The following is an 18348-nucleotide window of genomic DNA, read 5'->3' as shown; positions in this document are numbered from 1 at the left end:
TGTACATTTATATTTATTTCTATAAGTAACTGTAGATTTTGGGACTTGAGTTCATGTTGATACCTTAGATTCCAGTCCAACACCACAGGATCATTTTGGCCTTTCTCTTTACATGTTTGTAACTGCTTTTCTGACATGAGGAATCTGGCTCATGGTTGCATAGTTGCAAGGAGAGACCTTGACACCATAAGGTTGCAGCTGGCAGCTATTAGCAGATATTGTTTTGAGAATGGCTGGTAGTATCCTTGAGTTTGATACAGTTCAGAAAATTCAAGTTCTCAGTGATGCAGAAACGTGTCTGAAACCATATCCACAATGCATTCCTCCCACCCCTGCCCAGTTCCAACTCTGCCTGAACCACAGTTTCATATCTTGTCAGAACAAATAACATTGGCCTCATAGGAGGTGGGGGGCATTTATCCCTATCTTCAAAGCAGACATTGTGAACAATAAGGTGAATGCATTTTTTTTAATGGTTAAAGCAGATGTACATCTTGTAAGTGAGACTAACTTCCCCATGCTTCAATAGGTGAAATTTTCTCCCATCACTATCTACTGTTACTATCCCCATTTATAGATTGGGAAAGTCAGGCACAGAAAGCTGAAATAAAAGTCAGGCACAGAAAGCTGAAATAATTTACCAAAGTCACCCAGTTAGTATGTGGTAAAGCCAGGATTACTCAGATAACTTGGCTTGAGAATCTGCAGATCTAACTATTATGCCAGATGGTAAATGAGGGCTATGAAGAAACAAGAGCAAAGAAAGGAGATAACAGGACTAGAGAGCTTCTGGAAGTGGGAAGCCTGAAAGCCTGCTTGCCTGAGAAGCCATGGAAAACAGAAAGGGATAACTGTTATGTGCAGAGGGGGCGGAGGAATGGAAACTTTAGTTACTTTTGCAGGAGCAATCTCAATGGCTTTGCTGGCAGTTTGCCACCTACAGTGTGTTATGGATGAATGGAAATTGAGGACTAGAGTCAGAGATAGGAGGGCTTCCTTTAAAGTTGAATAGTTTAGCCTTGAAGGGGAGGAAAGAGAGTGGTAACTGGAGTGGGGCAGCAGCCAGGGGCAGCCACTGCTTCTTCCAGCAAGCGCTTGGTGATGTGTTCTGCTTCTTTGATGTTTCTGAGAAAGGGAGTGTCCTCCTGCCTGAAGCTCTGAGAAAACCCTGCTTTTTACTGAACTTTAGTGACAGTTTTATGCCAGCTCTTTAGTCAAGCTTACATCAGAGCCTGGTATAGGCCACAACAGCATCCTTACAAGATCGAACGATCTAGCCTTATTTCTTATGATTCAGAGCCTGGCATCCTTTCTTTCTCCTCTCCTGCTTCACTTGGAGGTAAGGGCATGGTTGCTAATGGGTTAACTCGGGGACAACCACCGAGAGGCTCTTCCTAGAGGGCCCGGGAAGTGATATTGAGTTCCACTTGGGCTTCCTGTGCCCCACAGTCTCAATTTTTCTCCAGCATCTGGAGGCTGTTCATTGCACCAAGACATCTTTGGAGATACTTATTGTGGGATTCAGGGAGGGGTGCAGAGGAAGACGCTGCAGAGGCGCGGACTGCAGGGGGCAACCTGTGAAGCTGCTCCCCAGGTGTGTCCTCGCCCCTGGACACGCGGAAGGGGACCGCTGCAGTTTTACAGTACATAGTGATTTCCCACCTTTCAAGAAATTTCCGAAGACATATAGCTCCCAGGTAGAGTGAGGCTGAAGTACTGCCTTGGTCCACAATGGCTAGGGAATCGAAGGAAAGCGCAGTTTTGGACGCCCAGTCTGCAGAGGACCGGACGGGGATCCTGACCGTGAAGGTGGAAAAAGAAGACGCCTCCGTCTTGGCTGCAGAGGGGCGCGCCCCAGGCAGCCCGGCTCCAAGCCCCGAGCACTCCCGCCAGCACTTCCGAGGCTTCCGCTACCCAGAGGCTGAGGGGCCCCGCGAGGCGCTGAGCCGACTTCGGGAGCTCTGCCGACTGTGGCTGCGGCCTGAGACGCACAGCAAGGAGCAGATGCTGGAGCTGTTGGTGCTGGAGCAGTTCCTGACCATCCTGCCGACGGACCTGCAGAGCTGGGTGCGGGAGCAGCATCCGGAGAGCGGGGAGGAGGTGGTGGCGCTCTTGGAGTATCTGGAGAGGCAGCCGGATGGGCCGATGCCGCAGGTAGAACAGGTTTAGTGTCTGCAAGCTGTGGTCCGCTTCTTCCTGAAATCTCAAGATAAGAGTGAGAGGCTTTTCTTTATGATCCAGAAACTCTCCGTCTCTTTTGGTACTATAAATCTCTTTGACAGTAAAGTGAAGTCTCTGGACTCCTTCACATAATAGTATTTATTAAATACCTGAAGTAAAATATAAAGAATTAAAAGCAACTCAATTATATTGAAATACAGTTAGCAAAGAAGTAAATGTATGGTAAAGTTATATATGCGCTTTTAAAAATTAATGCACTAAATAGTGAGATCGAAGGACAGGCCTAATAACTCTAGTATAATTTCCAAGTGGTGGTGAATATCTTTGATATCATTTACCTGGTTGTAATGTGATGTGAAAACACCTCCAGTTTCAATTGGTGACAGTCTTTTGTACTGTCCGTAACACCTTGATTTGTTGCTTCCACTCATAATTGAAGGAAATAATGAATTTTGCTTAGAGTCTAGTAAAAATAATTTTTTCTATTCATATTCATGGAATACTTAGGAGGGAATCTGTGGACCACAAGTTAGAAACCCCTCGGTTCATATTTATTTACATCTTCCTGAATATTGTATAAGACTAAATTCCCTCTGTATTATCTTGTATTCTTGTGTGTTCCTTTCAGCATGTACATAACCAGACCAAAGGCTTCTAATTGGTGACCCAGAGACCACGATTCTTGAGTAGGCATTAGTGCTTTTTAGCCCTGTAATAAGAGAAGAATCACTTCAAGTTTCAGCTTCAGGCTTTTCATTTCTTATGGTTGTTGTGGGAAATTCTAAGCTGGACATGAGCTAATGATTCTGACAGTGGCTTGAAAACCCATTAATTACAAATGTCTGGAAGGAAACCTGCATTTAATGAGGACATACCATCACTAGGCCCTGTGTTAGGTGATTTCACACACTGGGATCTTATTTGCTGGTTTGCAAAGCCCCGCAAGCTAGAAATTATTATCCTTTTTTTCAGGATAAGAAAACATATTAGTGTTCTCTGAGAACTTAGCACCAGTTCCCAAAGAGTTTTCACAAAATCACAAATATAAATAATGAGGGAGCACAGGTGGCTCAGAGGTTAAAGCGTCTGCCTGGAATGCGGGGGACCCGGGCTCAATCCCAGGGTTGGGAAGATCCCTTGGAGAAGGAAATGGCACCCCACTCCAGTACTCTTGCCTGGAGAATCCCATGGAGGGTGGAGCCTGGTAGGCTACAGTCCATGGGGTCACAAAGAGTCGGACACAACTGAGCGACTTCACTTTACAGAGTAATGCTAAAGAACGTGGACTCTGGAGTCATTCTGCCTAAGCTGGGTGACCTTGGGCAAGTTGCTTTAACACTGTGCCTCAGTTTCACCATTACAAGAATGCAGGTAATAAAAGTACCTAGCTAAGGTTGTTGCTATCTGCATTAAGTTAATATTCATAAAGCTCTTAGAAATAATGAATAGAAAGGAAATAGAAAATACTGGGAAATAGAAAGTACTAGCACATAGAGAATGTGATAGAAGTGTCTGTATAAATAAATGAATGACTTTTAGGTCCCAGGTGGTGGCCAGGGGCAAGAACTGCTCTGCTGCAAGATGGCAGTGTTGACACCCATTCAGAGGCCACAAAATATCCAATTCCAGCCAGTGAAGGCTCTGCTCAAGCATGAATCTCTGGGATCCAGTCCAGACAGAGGTGAGTGCTATCTTCTGCGCAGTATGAATTCTACAGACTTCACCCAGTTTCACTTAAGGATCCCCTAAAGGACAGATCTGTGGATAAGTGCTTTATATGCCCATCACAGATCTACTTCTCTTTGAGACTGAGACTAGCAGGGAAATTTCAAACAATAGTGGAAAGCTTTCCTAACCAAACCTGGACATGATAAATAAGACTTTATTAAAATTGGTGTTTGGAAAGAGTTGATTTTTTGTTAGCAACACAGTTATCTCCATTCATTCAACATATATTTCTGGAGGTTCCCTATGTGGTAGCCAGTGTCAGTGTTGTGCATATCAGGAATAGCCTGGTCCATAGCATAGATTTCTTCCTCCAGTGGAGCTTACATTCTAGTAAGGAGAATAGCAAATAAATTAATAATACATGTTCAGATATTGATGAATGCTATGAGGAACATAAGACAGAATGTGTACAGCCTGTCAGAATATTCCAGAATTGTAGGACTTGTGCAAATCAAAGAGTGTAAATCTTCAGAACCTGTCACTAGAACGGGGTGAAAAATCACTCAGTAGGAAACTGCTATATTTTCCTGAGTGTTTCCCATGTGCTGTGACTATTTGGGCAGATTTCCAAGACAAATAACACTGGGATATGCCAGCCAACATGAAATCTTTATTTCTCAAAAGAGATCCTAGCCTAACCTATTTTCTGCCTCCTGCCAAGTTCACCTTTTATAGGAAAACCTGAAGTTCCCCTTTATTTCTCTTGAATCTGAGCAAGTTCTATATAAGCAGATTCCTATTTCCTTCTTTCTGGGCTCAGCCTAATCTGACTCTTCTTAGTCTTTTATAATAGAACTAAAGAAAAAAGCACTCTAAGCTTCTAAATAAATTTTAGCAAGAACAAATATCCTCTTATCCACTCTTTCCAGAATGTTCAAGATGAAAGACTCTTTAGATGGAATGCTTTGTTTTGCCTTTATGCTGCTTCCATTTCTTACCAAGGATCTGCCCATCAATTCTGTGCCTCTATGGAGCATACCACATCTCTTTAGGTCTAAGGATTTGAGCTGGCCAGGATCAGGAATTTTGGAAAGGCACACATGCTGTATAAACTTCTTTGTGGCAATTTATCTATGCAGTTTTTGAACTTGGATTCCACCGGGGAGAAAGGCTGAATGCCAGGGTAGATCTCATCCAGAGTGCTTTCCTTCTCAGTTTTCCAGGTTCCAAGGCTTGTCCCTGGGGGGCACTGCAGAGAAGATGCCGTGATAGCCACCAGGTTCACCCCAGGGTCCCAGGTGAGCTGGAGCCCCTCTCCCTCCCTGTACCCAGCACCCTTCACTACTGATGGGCTCCCCAGTAGATCTCTTCTCCCCATTCCTCCTCCACCCTCATCTTACATACATCTGGAGTTTGAGTTTTCTCATCTATTCCAAGATTGCTATATGTCATTACTTTGGTGTCCACTTAAGAGGATTTTTCTGTTTCACTCCTAGCTGAGGGAATGTCTGTGCTTCTCGGTTCTTCCTACCCCATCTGTTTGGTCAACTCTTTCATCAACAAGATTTTCTTCTTCAAGGGAAATTTAGCAAATACAAACTGAAGATTTTGTTGTGATGGTAATTTGTTTTTTGTTTTTTTGTTTTTAAGTATCAAAAACTGTGCTGCTAGTGAGGAATATAAAGTCATGCTCTGTCCCCTAGGGACCTAAAGGAAGACAGAAGATGTGTGCTTTTAGTCCAAGATACTGAACAGCATTTGCTTAACCTGAATTTTAATTTCTTACCCGGTCTTTCATGTCCTGCTTGAAGACCTTAGTATTTGAGGCTCTGTAGAATCTAGTTTCCCTCACCTTAGACCTTGATTTCATTGTATTTTAAAATCATTGCTATAAATAAGCCCCCATCCCTGGTTTGCCAAAGCACATCACATATATTTTGAAAAGTTTAGATATGGTTCCACTCCTTTCACTGCATTGGTCCTTATTTTCCAAACCTTTCACTTTCTGAACTTTTTAGATATTTATGTGAAAGTACTTATTGTAATGTGTGTATTTCTTTCCTTTAATGGTTATTTTTTTTTTATGAAGATATTTTTAGAGACAGGGTTAAGTAGGCATAAGTGTACCATACTTGTTTTTTTTTATAAATAGCCCATGTAAAGGGAATGTTCCTTCATTACATGTACCCAGTTGTTGTTTTTTTTTTAATTTTTACTGGAGCATAGTTGATTTATAATATGTTAGTTTCAGGTATACAGCAAAGTGAATCAGTTATACATATACATATATCCACTCTTTTTAAAAAATTAATTTATGTTTTGGCTGCACCACACAGCATATGGGACCTTAGTTCCCTGATCAGGGGTCAAACCTGCATCCCTCTGCAGTGGAAGTGTAGAGTCTCAACCACTGGACCATCAAGGAAATCCTACTCCACTCTTTTTAGATTCTTTTCCCATATAAGCCATTACAGAGTATTGAGTAGAGTTCCCTATGCTATAAAGTAGGTCCTTACTAGTTATCTATTTTATATGTAGTAGTATGTATATGCTGAAGAAGCAATGGCAACCCACTCCAGTACTCTTGCCTGGAAAATCCCATGGTCGGAGGAGCCTGGTGGGCTGCAGTCCATGGGGTTGCTAGGAGTCAGACACAACTGAGCGACTTCACTTTCACTTTTTACTTTCATGCATTGGAGAAGGAAATGGCAACCCACTCCAGTGTTCTTGCCTGGAGAATCCCAGGGACGGGGGAGCCTGGTGGGCTACCATCTATGAGGTCGCACAGAGTCGGACACGACTGAAGCGACTTAGCAGCAGCAGTGGCAGCAGTATGTATATGTCAATCCCAATCTTCCAATTTATCCTTTCCTACCTCTTATCCCCGAGTAATTGTAAGTTTGTTTTCTACATCTGTAATTCTATTTCTGATAAGTTCATTTGTACCCTTTTTTTAGATTCCACATATAAGCAACATTATATGATGTTTGTCTTTTCTGTTTGACTAACTTGTACTCAGTATGACTGCTTGGGGAGTGATTTTGGGCAAGTAGAACTAAGTGGGATTACCTATTGTTTTAGGGGCCATTTAAAATGGAAGATGTGGCACTGACTGTTTCCCCTGGATGGACACAGCTGGATTCATCTCAGGTGAACTTGTATGGAGATAAAAGGCAGGAGAACCGTGGCAGCCTGACCTCCTTGGGTAAGACTGATGGGCATCGATTTCTTCTAAGATCTCCTGGCTTCCTTTGTATATTAGCATTTACTAGGCTATTAGAAGCTGGTTGAATTATGTTTAGCATTAGAACCGCCATATCTGAATCCCAACTACTAACTGGCTATGTGACTAGTTTATTAATCCTTCTGAGTCTTGCTTTTTCTAAAAAAAAAAAAATATATATATATATATATATTGCTGTGCCTAGTCTTTGTTGTGGCATGTGGGATCCTTAGTTGCCGCATGTGAAGTCTTTAGTTGCAGCATGGGAACCCTTAGGTCATGTGGGATCTAGTTCCCTGACCAGAGACTCAACCCAAGCCCCCAGCGTTGGGAGCACGGGGCGTTAGCCACTGAACCACTAGGGAAGTCCATGAGCCTTGCTTTTTTATCTGTACTGCCAGTGTTCTTGTCAGTTTAGGTGGGATGAAGTAGGTACAGCCTCTAGTTTAGATGTAGCTCATAGTAGATGCTCAGTAAATGCTGATTTCTTCCCCTTCCCTTCCTGTTGCTAGCCCTGACAGGAGAGGAAAGCTGAGGGGTCTCTTCAGGAACTGGACCATGGAACCATAGGGCGAGAGCTAGAAGTGATCTAGAGACTGACTGCAGAGCCTGGCCTTAGAGATGAGGATGCGGTGCAGAGACACACAAGATCGCCTGGCTTGTTTGAGTTCACACAGCTCATTGGCAGCACAGTAGGGGCTCCAACTCAGATCTCCCAGCACTGATGCCAGTTTTACTTGGTGGACCCTGCCTCTGCCTGGGTTCCAGCCAGAAATGACCACACCCTTCAGTGGTCACTGAATTCTGAGTTCCTGCTTTCCCTGTTTCTCACAGAACATTTCAGAAATTCTTTTACTTGCCTTGTTTACTCACCCCCTGCTCAGGCCTTTTAGTGTCTAATACCAAGAACATGGCCCTGCCTTACTTTCATGGCCCTTCTTACTTTACAGAATTTAGAGCCTCTGTGTGTATCCCCAGCACAGTCTTCAGTATTTCTCACCACCTTCCCTCCAGTCTCTCCTTTCCCAAGTTGTACCCTTCTTCCAACAGCCCCATTCTCATTCTCAGGTCTCCCTCCCCCCAAGCATCCCTGTTCTCCTCCTTTATTCCCATCTGTATTCTAATACTTACATCCTCATCCTTGCCATATCCAGACCTCTGTAATTCTTGCCTCCCTGGGACTCATCACAAAGCTTTCCTCTGTGGCAGGACATAACTGACAGTTGCTGGCCGTTTGTTGTTCAGGTGGTGTGGTGCAACCGAAGATCAGAGAGCTGCCTCCAGATGAGGATCATCCAACACAGGAGCCTGGGCAGATACCACGCCACCTGGGTGAAGCCACTGGCCAGATTCCTGCTTGTGCAGAAGCTGGTGAACAGGAGGGCAGGTTACAAAGAAAGCAGAAAACTGCCGCAGGAAACAGGCGGCACTATTGCCATGAATGTGGAAAGACTTTTGCTCAGAGTTCAGGCCTGACCAAGCACAGGAGAATCCACACTGGGGAGAAACCCTATGAATGTGAGGACTGTGGCAAGACCTTCATTGGAAGCTCTGCTCTCGTCATTCATCAGAGAGTTCACACTGGTGAGAAGCCATATGAATGTGAAGAATGTGGCAAGGTCTTCAGTCACAGTTCAAACCTTATCAAACACCAGAGAACTCACACTGGGGAGAAGCCCTACGAGTGTGATGACTGTGGGAAAACATTTAGCCAGAGCTGCAGCCTCCTTGAACATCACAAAATCCATACCGGGGAGAAGCCCTACCAGTGCAACATGTGTGGTAAAGCCTTTAGGCGGAATTCACATCTTCTGAGACATCAGAGGATCCACGGCAATAAAAACCTTCAGAATCCTGACCCTGGACAGAGCTGGGAGAGTCAGGGGTGGAAGGAAAGTCAATGGGAAAATGTTGAGGCTGCTATGTCTTATAAATGTAATGAATGTGAGAGAAGTTTCACTAGGAATAGAAGCCTTATTGAGCATCAAAAAATCCACACGGGTGAGAAACCCTTTCAGTGTGATACATGTGGAAAAGGCTTCACCCGAACTTCATACCTTATTCAACATCAGAGAAGCCACGTTGGGAAAAAAATTCTATCTCCGTGACCCATGTCTTACATGCCAGAGTTGATGTTCCTTCCTCACTGAACTGAAGCCACCCTGGAACCCTTGCTGACTAGAAAACTGAGCTGAGCTTTATTTCCCACCACGTATCATCAGGTGTTTGTTAGAAAATAGAGTCTGAGATGAATTATCTTCTACAACCTAGAAGCTGATTGAAAAAAAAAAAAAACTTGTTTGATAGGAAGCTATGGGAACATTGTCTGGAAGAGGTTGGGCCTGAAATAGTTCTCACCTTTTAGACTTCAATGGGCTTCCAGGCTGTCTAATTAATCACTCTCAGCCAGCATTTTATGATGTCTCTGGGTGGATGGCTCTCTGATTTGGGTGGCTGGTGTTCTGACTGTTCATTTTGCGTATAATTATTCCCTCACCTGTTGGTTGGATCAGTCATGTCTTATCCCCACCCCACTGTGCCTTGTATACAGGTGCTATAAACATTTATTAAATATACCAGTGAAACAACCTTCATAACTCTGAAAATCTAATGTCTGCATTGCTGATGACTTTTTAAGGCCACTTGTGCTTGTCTAATTCTCTGAGGGTCTAGATTCTGGGTCAATCTAGTATATTTATTGCCAAGTACATAAGATTGTCAGAGTTGGGGTAGTGTGTGTGTGTGTTAGTTGCTCAGTCATGTCCAACTCTTTGCGACACCTTGGACTGTAGCCTGCCAGGTGCTGCTGCCCAAGGGATTCTCCAGGCAAGAATACTGGAGTGGGTTGCCATTCCCTTCTCCAGGGGATCTTGCCAACCAAGGGATCAAACCTGGGTCTTCTGTATTGCCAGCAGATTCTTTACCGTCTGAGAGTTGAGGTAGAGGAATCCATATTTCTTCACCAGCATAGGAGTTATAGTAAGAATGCCTTAAACAGCTTCTTTATCATTAAGACATTGTGAGACTGTTGCATCCAAACAACTTCAGTCTGTAGTCAGCGTTAACGATATTAGTTCATATTAATTGTGCTATTCTTTAGGGAAAACCTTTCACATTCAGGTAAATACAAAACAATTGATCAAGTCAGACCAAAATGGTTATGTATCTTGATATAAATAAATCCTATGATGCTCAACAGCTTGTTTCTCACTTTTTGGTTATCTTGGACCTAACCAAGTGCCAAGACACCATTGATATCCCTCTCTCCCAACTTAGAGCCCACGATGCATCAAGGCTTATGCCAGCTAGGCTTAAACTTCTTCCAGGCTAGAGGATTCACACCAGATATTTATAACAAGTATCATTCATGTTTTCAAAACTGCCCTGTGGTTGGGGAGAGGAAGATTGGGTCAAAGGCAGCCAACGATGATAGAGACCTGAATATGGGTGGTAGGAGAAAATGTATCTTTTTGGAAACATGTTGGGAGTCCTGGGATCTGACAGAAATGATTCCATAACGTCCAAAGTATCAACCTGTGAAGTCAAGACTGTCAGTAAGAATTTCTTGGTATCCGCTATTTTCACTCAGATCACCTTCTGTGAAGCTCTTCAAAGACCAATACCATCTTCATAGGTGTGAGTGCCCTCTCCCCAGCTTCCAGCTTTACCAGATTATGCCAAGAATGGATTCTGCTTTGATGAAATCCTGGTCCAGTTTTGTTCAGTCACCAGCAGAACGTTTTCTGTTCTCCAGTCCCTTGCTGGATTCCTGCTCTGAAGAACCCCAGGCTGACTAGGGACTTTGTAAACTGTAGGCCTCTCCCAGTATCACTTCCCTTGGGTCTTTCATTGCCTTCATTATTCCCTCATTGGAGTATTATTTAAAACTAGTTTTCTAAGAACCTGCAGACTTTCTCCAGTTAACCTTTTAAGCCTGTAAAAATTTCCTTTTATATTAACTGTATTATGGGTACCTCCATAAAGCTTACCATTTCCTCTTCTCTCCTTACCTTTATTTTTCCTAAATGTTTGTTAATAGGCCTGATCTTAAACACTGTTCTTTTTTTTTTTTTTTTGGTATTTGTTTCTTATGTCATGTGAAGAGATATACATGAGAACCTTTTACAAATCAGAAAGCATTATACACTTACTCAATAAGTATTATCTATTGAGATTAACAAAGGACCACTGTGCCTCCTTTCACTCTTTCTGCTCCTTCTGAAGCTAAAAATCTTCTCCATGGAGGAGGGGAAGATTGTAGAAAAATAATTTTCAGTGCCTCCTGTTCCTGACAATGAAGGGGATAAAGCATAGACACACACATGCATACATACTTGGGCTTAGACTTTCAGTATAATAACATTGATAAGACTTGCACATAAAAATAAAGACAGTGCCAGAGTTGGGACTCCATGCTTCCACTGCTAGGTGCATGGGTTCAATCCCTGGTCGGGGACTTAAGATCCTGCATGCCATGCAGTACAGTCAAAAAAAAAAAAAGTTTTTTAAATAAGGCAATATCCTGATCAGTGACTTGTGAATGATGAACTGAATACTGTGAAAGTTCCGAGGAGAGAAATGTTACTTCTGCTGTGTGCTATTTTTATTATATTGACAGGCTGATATATTAGCTGCAGAGACTAAAGGAGTTATCAGATTTAGTAACTAAGGCAAGTTTGAAGAAGTAGTGCATTGTAAGGGCCTTCAGTGCCAGAGCAAGGGGTTGAAATTTTATTCAGTAACACTGACATTTTTATGATAAAAATATTTAGGAAGCTGTCTGGCACTATTGTATGATTTCAGATTAAAAAATTATTTTTCTGATAGGCTTTTGGACACCCCACTTTCATATATAACAGGTGTGTGTTTATAAGTAAGTGAATTATAAAATGGGTTTTAACTCTAGCCTATTTAAAAGGATGGTCAAAAAATTATTTTCAGATGAAAATTAGACCCAGTAAAATAAGCTACGTAGTTAAGATATAGTCAGTATATAAAGTGAAATAAAATATCACTTTTCATGTTTTTAAAAGTTGTTTCTAGGAATTTTAGTGTCAGCTGGCCATTCACTTCTCCAACTGAAGCAATGCTGAAATCTACCATTTTATTTTTCCTTCCATTTCATAAATAAGTAACTAATTATAACTAATTTTTTTAACTTGGGTAAAATGAGTAGTTACAATGAAAAAACATTTTTTATGAATAGCCCTCCTAGATATGTTCTTATTTTTTAAATGGATTCACTTGGCTGGACCAAGTCTTAGTTGTGGCATGTGGGATCTTGTTCCCTGACCAGGGATTAAAGCTGGGCCCCCTGCATCGGGAGCTTGGCATCTTAGCCACCGGACCACCAGTGAAGTCCCCTAGACGTGGTCTTAATTTTGGTAAATATGTGTGCAATCCTACAAAAGATTCTGTTTCTCTGCCTTCTTTAAAGGAAAAAATAAATAGAGTGCCAGCTTACGTCACAGAATTGTGAGGATCTATCCTACAAAAAAGAAGTGCTGGGTAAATAATCTGAAAATATTAACATTGACAGAGAAATGGAGATTAAATGCTCTGTTAGCTGAAACCTCTGTATATTGGAATGACAACTGTTTAATAGTAAAGGCTGTCTAAAAACACTGGTATAACAGTGTTGATTTTATCTTGTAATGATGTCCCAGGTGATCTGTGTGATTGCATCTCAGTTATTCATATGAGAACTTCAACCCCTCGGTAAACTTAATTTACCTACATTTCTCTAAACACACTTTTTAGTCTGCCTTTTGTTATTCCTCATGATAGTTAAAATTGGGTCTGATGGATTCAAATGAGGCAACTTTTTTTTGGTCAGCTCTGTAGATGTGGTACCTATTTTGAATGTTTCAAGTGAAGTTGCTACTACAGAAATACTTGGGGATGATTATTTTCCTGTGAATTTTTTTGTTAGCATATTATTTTTAGAAATATCCTTTATTTCTGTGTCTACCCACATTTCTCACTTTATCTATGGCATTAGCAATTCCTTTTTGTTTACTGCATCAACTGAGACCTTGGAATTTCAGCACAGCAAGCATTCCTGGTCTCTTTTCCCAATTAATGACTGAACATTATGATATATTCTTGCCTGTTCCATGTATTTTGTTTATTAGGAATTGAGTTGTCATCCAAAAGCCTATGCACAACTTTCTAAATTCTTGTTTTTATTCTAATTTCTAAGCCACTTCAAATTTTTGAGGGTCTAAAAAAAAATCTGAGCAATCCTAATGTAACTTATTTGTATAAAATAATAAATCATGTGATTATTCCTTTTGTCTCAGTGAATTCTTAAACAGCTAAAACACTGCATACTTTCCAGACTGTTAGAAAATAATTATACTTTCAGATATTAACTAAAGTGTTAAAACTTTGAACCATTTCCTTCCCTCTGTTCTCCAATTCTGCCCATCAGCATTGGGAGTCTGGGAAATGGAATTTGTAGCCTTTCTGATGCACTACAGTTCAGGGTATAGGACTGGTGTGGCAAAAGTGAAAGTTGCTCATTCCTGTCCGACTCTTTGCGATTCCATGGACTATACAGTCCATGGAATTCTCCAGGCCAGAATACTGGAGTGGGTGGCCTTTCCCTTCTCCAGGGGATCTTCCCAACCCAGGGATCCAACCCAGGTCTCCCACATTGTGGATGGATTCTTTACCAGCTGAACCACAAGGGAAGCCTGGACTGGTGTGAGGCTGAGACATATTTGCTTACAGATAATCTATAAAAGTTACCTTATCCATTGTGATATGTATGGTAAAATACATGTGACCATTCATTTATAATACTCCCTCCTATTTGCCAGTTTCTAAGGAAGCATAGAGTCCCTTGGACTGCAAGGAAATCAAACCAGTTAATCCTAAAGGAAATCAGTCCTGAATATTCATTGGAAGGGACGGATGCTGAAGCTGAAACTCCAATACTTTGGCCACCTGATGCAAAGAACTGAATCCTTGGAAAAGACCCTGATGCTGGGAATGATTGAAGGTGGGAGGAGAAGGGGATGACAGAGCATGAGATGGCTGGATAGCATCATGGAATTGATGGACATGAATTTGAGCAAGCTCCAGGAGTTGGTGAAGGACAGGGAAGCCTTGCATGCTGCAGTCCATGGGGTCACAAAGAGTTGGACACAACTGAGCCACTGAACTGAAGGAAGCATATTTTATGGCAGAGCACCATGCCAGTCCTTATTCCCTAAAATCACATTACTAAAATTCTACTTGGATCAAATGACCTAACTTGGTTATGTTTACTTTCTCCATTTTATTCGTTGACCCTAGCATCAGGAAAACACCATTGCTAAGTTCTATTAGCAATAGCCACAGGACTGGAAAAGGTAGTTTTCATTCCAAACCCAAAGAAAGGCAATGCCAAAGAATGCTCAAACTACCGCACAATTGCACTCATCTCACACGCTAGTAAAGTAATGCTCAAAGTTCTCCAAGCCAGGCTTCAGCAATACGTGAACCATGAACTTCCAGATGTTCAAGCTGGTTTTAGAAAAGGCAGAGGAACCAGAGATCAAATTGCCAACATTGGCTGGATCATGGAAAAAGCAAGAGAGTTCCAGAAAAATATCTATTTCTGCTTTATTGACCATGCCAAAGCCTTTGACTGTGTGGATCACAATAAAGTGTGGACAATTCTGAAAGAGATGGGAATACCAGACCACCTGACCTGCCTCTTGAGAAACCTATATGCAGGTCAGGAAGCAACAGTTAGAACTGGACATGGAACAACAGACTGGTTCCAAATAGGAAAAGGAGAACGTCAAGGCTGTATATTGTCACCCTGCTTATTTAACTTCTATGCAGAGTACATCATGAGAAACACTGAGCTGGAAGAAGCACAAGCTGGAATCAAGATTGCCGGGAGAAATATCAATCACCTCAGATATGTGGATGACACCACCCTTATGGCAGAAAGTGAAGAGGAACTAAAAAGCCTCCTGATGAAAGTGAAAAAGGAGAGTGAAAAAGTTGGCTTAAAGCTCAACATTCAAAAAACGAAGATCATGGCATCTGGTCCCATCACTTCATGGGAAATAGATGGGGAAACAGTGGAAACAGTGTCAGACTTTATTTTGGGGGGCTCCAAAATCACTGCAGATGGTGATTGCAGCCATGAAATTAAAAGATGCTTACTCCTTGGAAGGAAAGTGATGACCGACCTAGATAGTATATTGAAAAGCTGAGATATTACTTTGCCAACAAAGGTCTGTCTAGTCAAGGCTATGGTTTTTCCTGTGGTCATGTATGGATGTGAGAGTTGGACTGTGAAGATAGCTGAGCGCCAAAGAATTGATGCTTTATAACTGTGGTGTTGGAGAAGACTCTTGAGAGTCCCTTGGACTGCAAGGAGATCCAACCAGTCCATCCTAAAGGAGATCAGTCCTGGGTGTTCATTGGAAGGACTGATGCTGAAGTTGAAACTCCTGGGTGTTCATTGGAAGGACTGATGCTGAAGTTGAAACTCCAGTACTTTGGCCACCTCATGCGAAGAGTTGATTCATTGGAAAAGACCCTGATGCTGGGAGGGGTTGGGGACAGGAGGAGAAGGGGATGAGAGAGGATGAGATGGCTGGATGGCATCACCGACTCGATGGACATGAGTTTGAGTGAACTCTGGGAGTTGGTGATGGACAGGGAGGCCTGGTGTGCTGTGATTCATGGGGTCGCAAAGAGTCGGAAACGACTGAGCTACTGAACTGAACTGAACTGAAGTTCTGTCTTAGCTTTCCTGTCACATTCCAAGTCTGCTAATTGAGCAGGTCAACTTAACTATAGAGAACCAAAATGAAGGTAGTGTCTATACACATTTTAAGATCGGGGGGAACAATCTTTTGCATGAAATATTTGCCATTTTAGAGAGGAAACAAAGTGTATGCAGAGCGTGATTCCCAACCACAGTTTCTGAAGAGATCATCTAGGTAAAGAGACAATCTGGATTAAGTTGGATGCCTCCCTGTGTTTCTGTGAATTTAAGAATACAAATCATAACTCCAGTCTTCACTTAACTCAGGCCTATCTCAAATTTTTATTTTAAAATAAGTTCTGGGGTTTGCTTCCAAGTGGGACTTGGTAGTCATTAAAAAACGTATCTCTGCTATGAAAATAGTGGACGAGGTCCTTCTTAAGAGGTAAACAAGAGGAGTGGGAGAAGTGGGGAACCTTCAACAAGGGGTAAAGACAAAGAGAGCCGGAGTGAGACTGGTAGAAGAGAATGGTGTCAAGATGCTTAAAGGAAAATAACCAGGTAAAGAATGGAGTGATTGAACAGTAGAGGGATTCACTGATGGCAAATTCCTCTTCTAAATATTCCCACGGGGCTCAACTTGGGGAATGTAAATCCCCAAAACAGGCGCTGCCACGCCCTCTTTATCTGCTCTCCAGAAGAGCCCTCCTAGCAGCCTCACCTAAAAAGGGACCTTACAGCCCACACGCGGATTAAGATCTTCGCCTGGCAACCGCCGGAAGCGGAAGTCGTGCACCGAACCGTTGCTAGTGCGCCTGCGGGAGCGAAAACTGCCGGCCAGTCGGGATCCCTGTTGTAACCACGGGTGTGAAAGACCGGCCCATGGCGCCAGTGTCCCAGTCCAGCTATCCAGAGGACACCCCGGGCTCTGGGAGACAGCGATGCAGCTCTTCCGAGAGCCCGCCATCCGCGCAGGCCAGACACTCCCCTTGGGTCAGCCGTACTCACTCCCGCGACCGCGAATGCCTCAGGCCTTCGTGGAGTGGGTCGGGTGTTGGAGCTTCTTACCCCTTTATCCGCCCTGAGTCTCGAAAGCGGCCCCCCGGGCTCCGCAGCTATGACTTCTCATCCTCTTCTTTCTCCTGTGGAGGGTACCGTTACCATCAACACCACTATGTGGGCGACAGGCAGTGGGTGGAGGACTGTGAGAAAGAGAAGGAGGAGAGCTATCGCCAGAGGCGGCTGAAAGAGAGAGAAAGGATTGGGGAGTTGGGAGCTCCTGAGGTATGGGGGCTGTCTCCAAAGTTTCCTGAGCCAGATTCTGATGAACACACCCCGGTTGAGGATGAAGAGGTAAAGACCAAGAAGAGCAGCAGTTCAGATACCAGCTCCGAAGAAAAAAGGAAAAAGGCCAGTCGTTCAAAAAATAAAAAGAAAAGAAAGAAAAAGTCCAAAAGAAAACATAGGACATATTCTGATAATAGTGACAGGGATTCGGACTCCGACACTAATTCCAGCTCTAATGATAAAAAGAGAGCAAAAAAAGTCAAGAAGAAAAAGAAACGCAGAGCTAAAAAGCCCAAGAAAAAGAAGACTAAGAAGACTAAAAAAGAATCCGGTGGCTCAAGCTATGAGGATTCAGAAGAGGAGTTGCCAGAAGACATCTGGATTGAGCAGTCAAAGATTGCAGATAACATGGATCTAATAGGTCCAGAGGCACCTATTATACACACCTCTCAAGATGAGAAGCCTTTGAACTATGGTCATGCTTTGCTTCCAGGTGAAGGTGCCGCTATGGCTGAGTATGTAAAAGCCGGAAAGCGTATCCCACGAAGAGGTGAAATTGGGTTGACAAGTGAAGAGATTGCTTCCTTTGAATGCGCAGGTTATGTTATGAGTGGTAGCAGGCATCGCAGAATGGAGGCTGTGCGCCTGCGTAAAGAGAATCAGATCTATAGTGCTGATGAGAAGAGAGCCCTTGCATCCTTTAACCAAGAAGAGAGACGGAAGAGAGAGAATAAAATCCTAACTAGTTTCCGAGAGATGGTGTATCGAAAAACAAAAGGGAAAGATGATAAATAAGGACTTTTGTTCCATAGCAGGACTTTCAACAATTTTAAATGACCAAAATTAAAAGGCTCTATGGTGCTACTGTACCAACTGTAAGTTCCTTAAGAAAAAGCTGCTTTTTGAGATTTCTTTAACAATATATTTTGTTAATTTTAACTGTAAAAGTAATATGTATACGTGTTTTTAAAAATATTCAAACACTATAGGAGGAGAGTCAGTAGAATGTGAGTCTTCTACCCCCATTCCTAATCCTTCCCTCCTAAGAAATCTCTTTTTGGCATTTTCTTTATCTATCCATGAATCCTGTTTATGTAAAAGCATGTTTATTGCAGGATAAAAGTTGAAGCTATTAACCTAAAGGGCGGTTGTTTTCCCTGTTGCTTCCTCATGGAGCCATTCATTTACCCAAGGAAAACCAGGAGAATCCCGGAAAAAACAAAGGATTCAATTGAGTGTATACTTCTGGTTTGCATTTAACAGAGTTAAAAGT

The 18348-nt window shown here is 42.5% G+C and overlaps 3 protein-coding genes across 3 annotated transcripts in view; 2 read left to right on the top strand and 1 right to left on the bottom strand.

The window, feature by feature from the left end:
* Nucleotides 1-18348, bottom strand: part of LOC138069278 (zinc finger protein 184-like) — a 1142341-nt gene that overhangs the window by 730240 nt on the left and 393753 nt on the right. The window lies entirely within an intron of this gene.
* LOC138069631 (zinc finger protein with KRAB and SCAN domains 4-like) lies at nt 1732-9180 on the top strand. The gene is made up of 5 exons (XM_068960967.1): nt 1732-2154; nt 3721-3862; nt 5065-5147; nt 6931-7054; nt 8318-9180. Exons 1-5 carry the CDS (start codon nt 1732-1734, stop codon nt 9178-9180), a joined length of 1635 nt encoding a protein of 544 aa, XP_068817068.1.
* On the top strand, nt 16671-17870 carry NKAPL (NFKB activating protein like). Its single transcript, XM_068960543.1, has one exon. The coding sequence runs from the start codon at nt 16671-16673 to the stop codon at nt 17868-17870; it is 1200 nt and encodes a 399-aa protein (XP_068816644.1).

Source organism: Capricornis sumatraensis, chromosome 22, assembly GCF_032405125.1.
Source record: "Capricornis sumatraensis isolate serow.1 chromosome 22, serow.2, whole genome shotgun sequence".
Taxonomy (NCBI): domain Eukaryota; kingdom Metazoa; phylum Chordata; class Mammalia; order Artiodactyla; family Bovidae; genus Capricornis; species Capricornis sumatraensis.
This window is presented reverse-complemented; position numbering and strand designations above follow the sequence as displayed.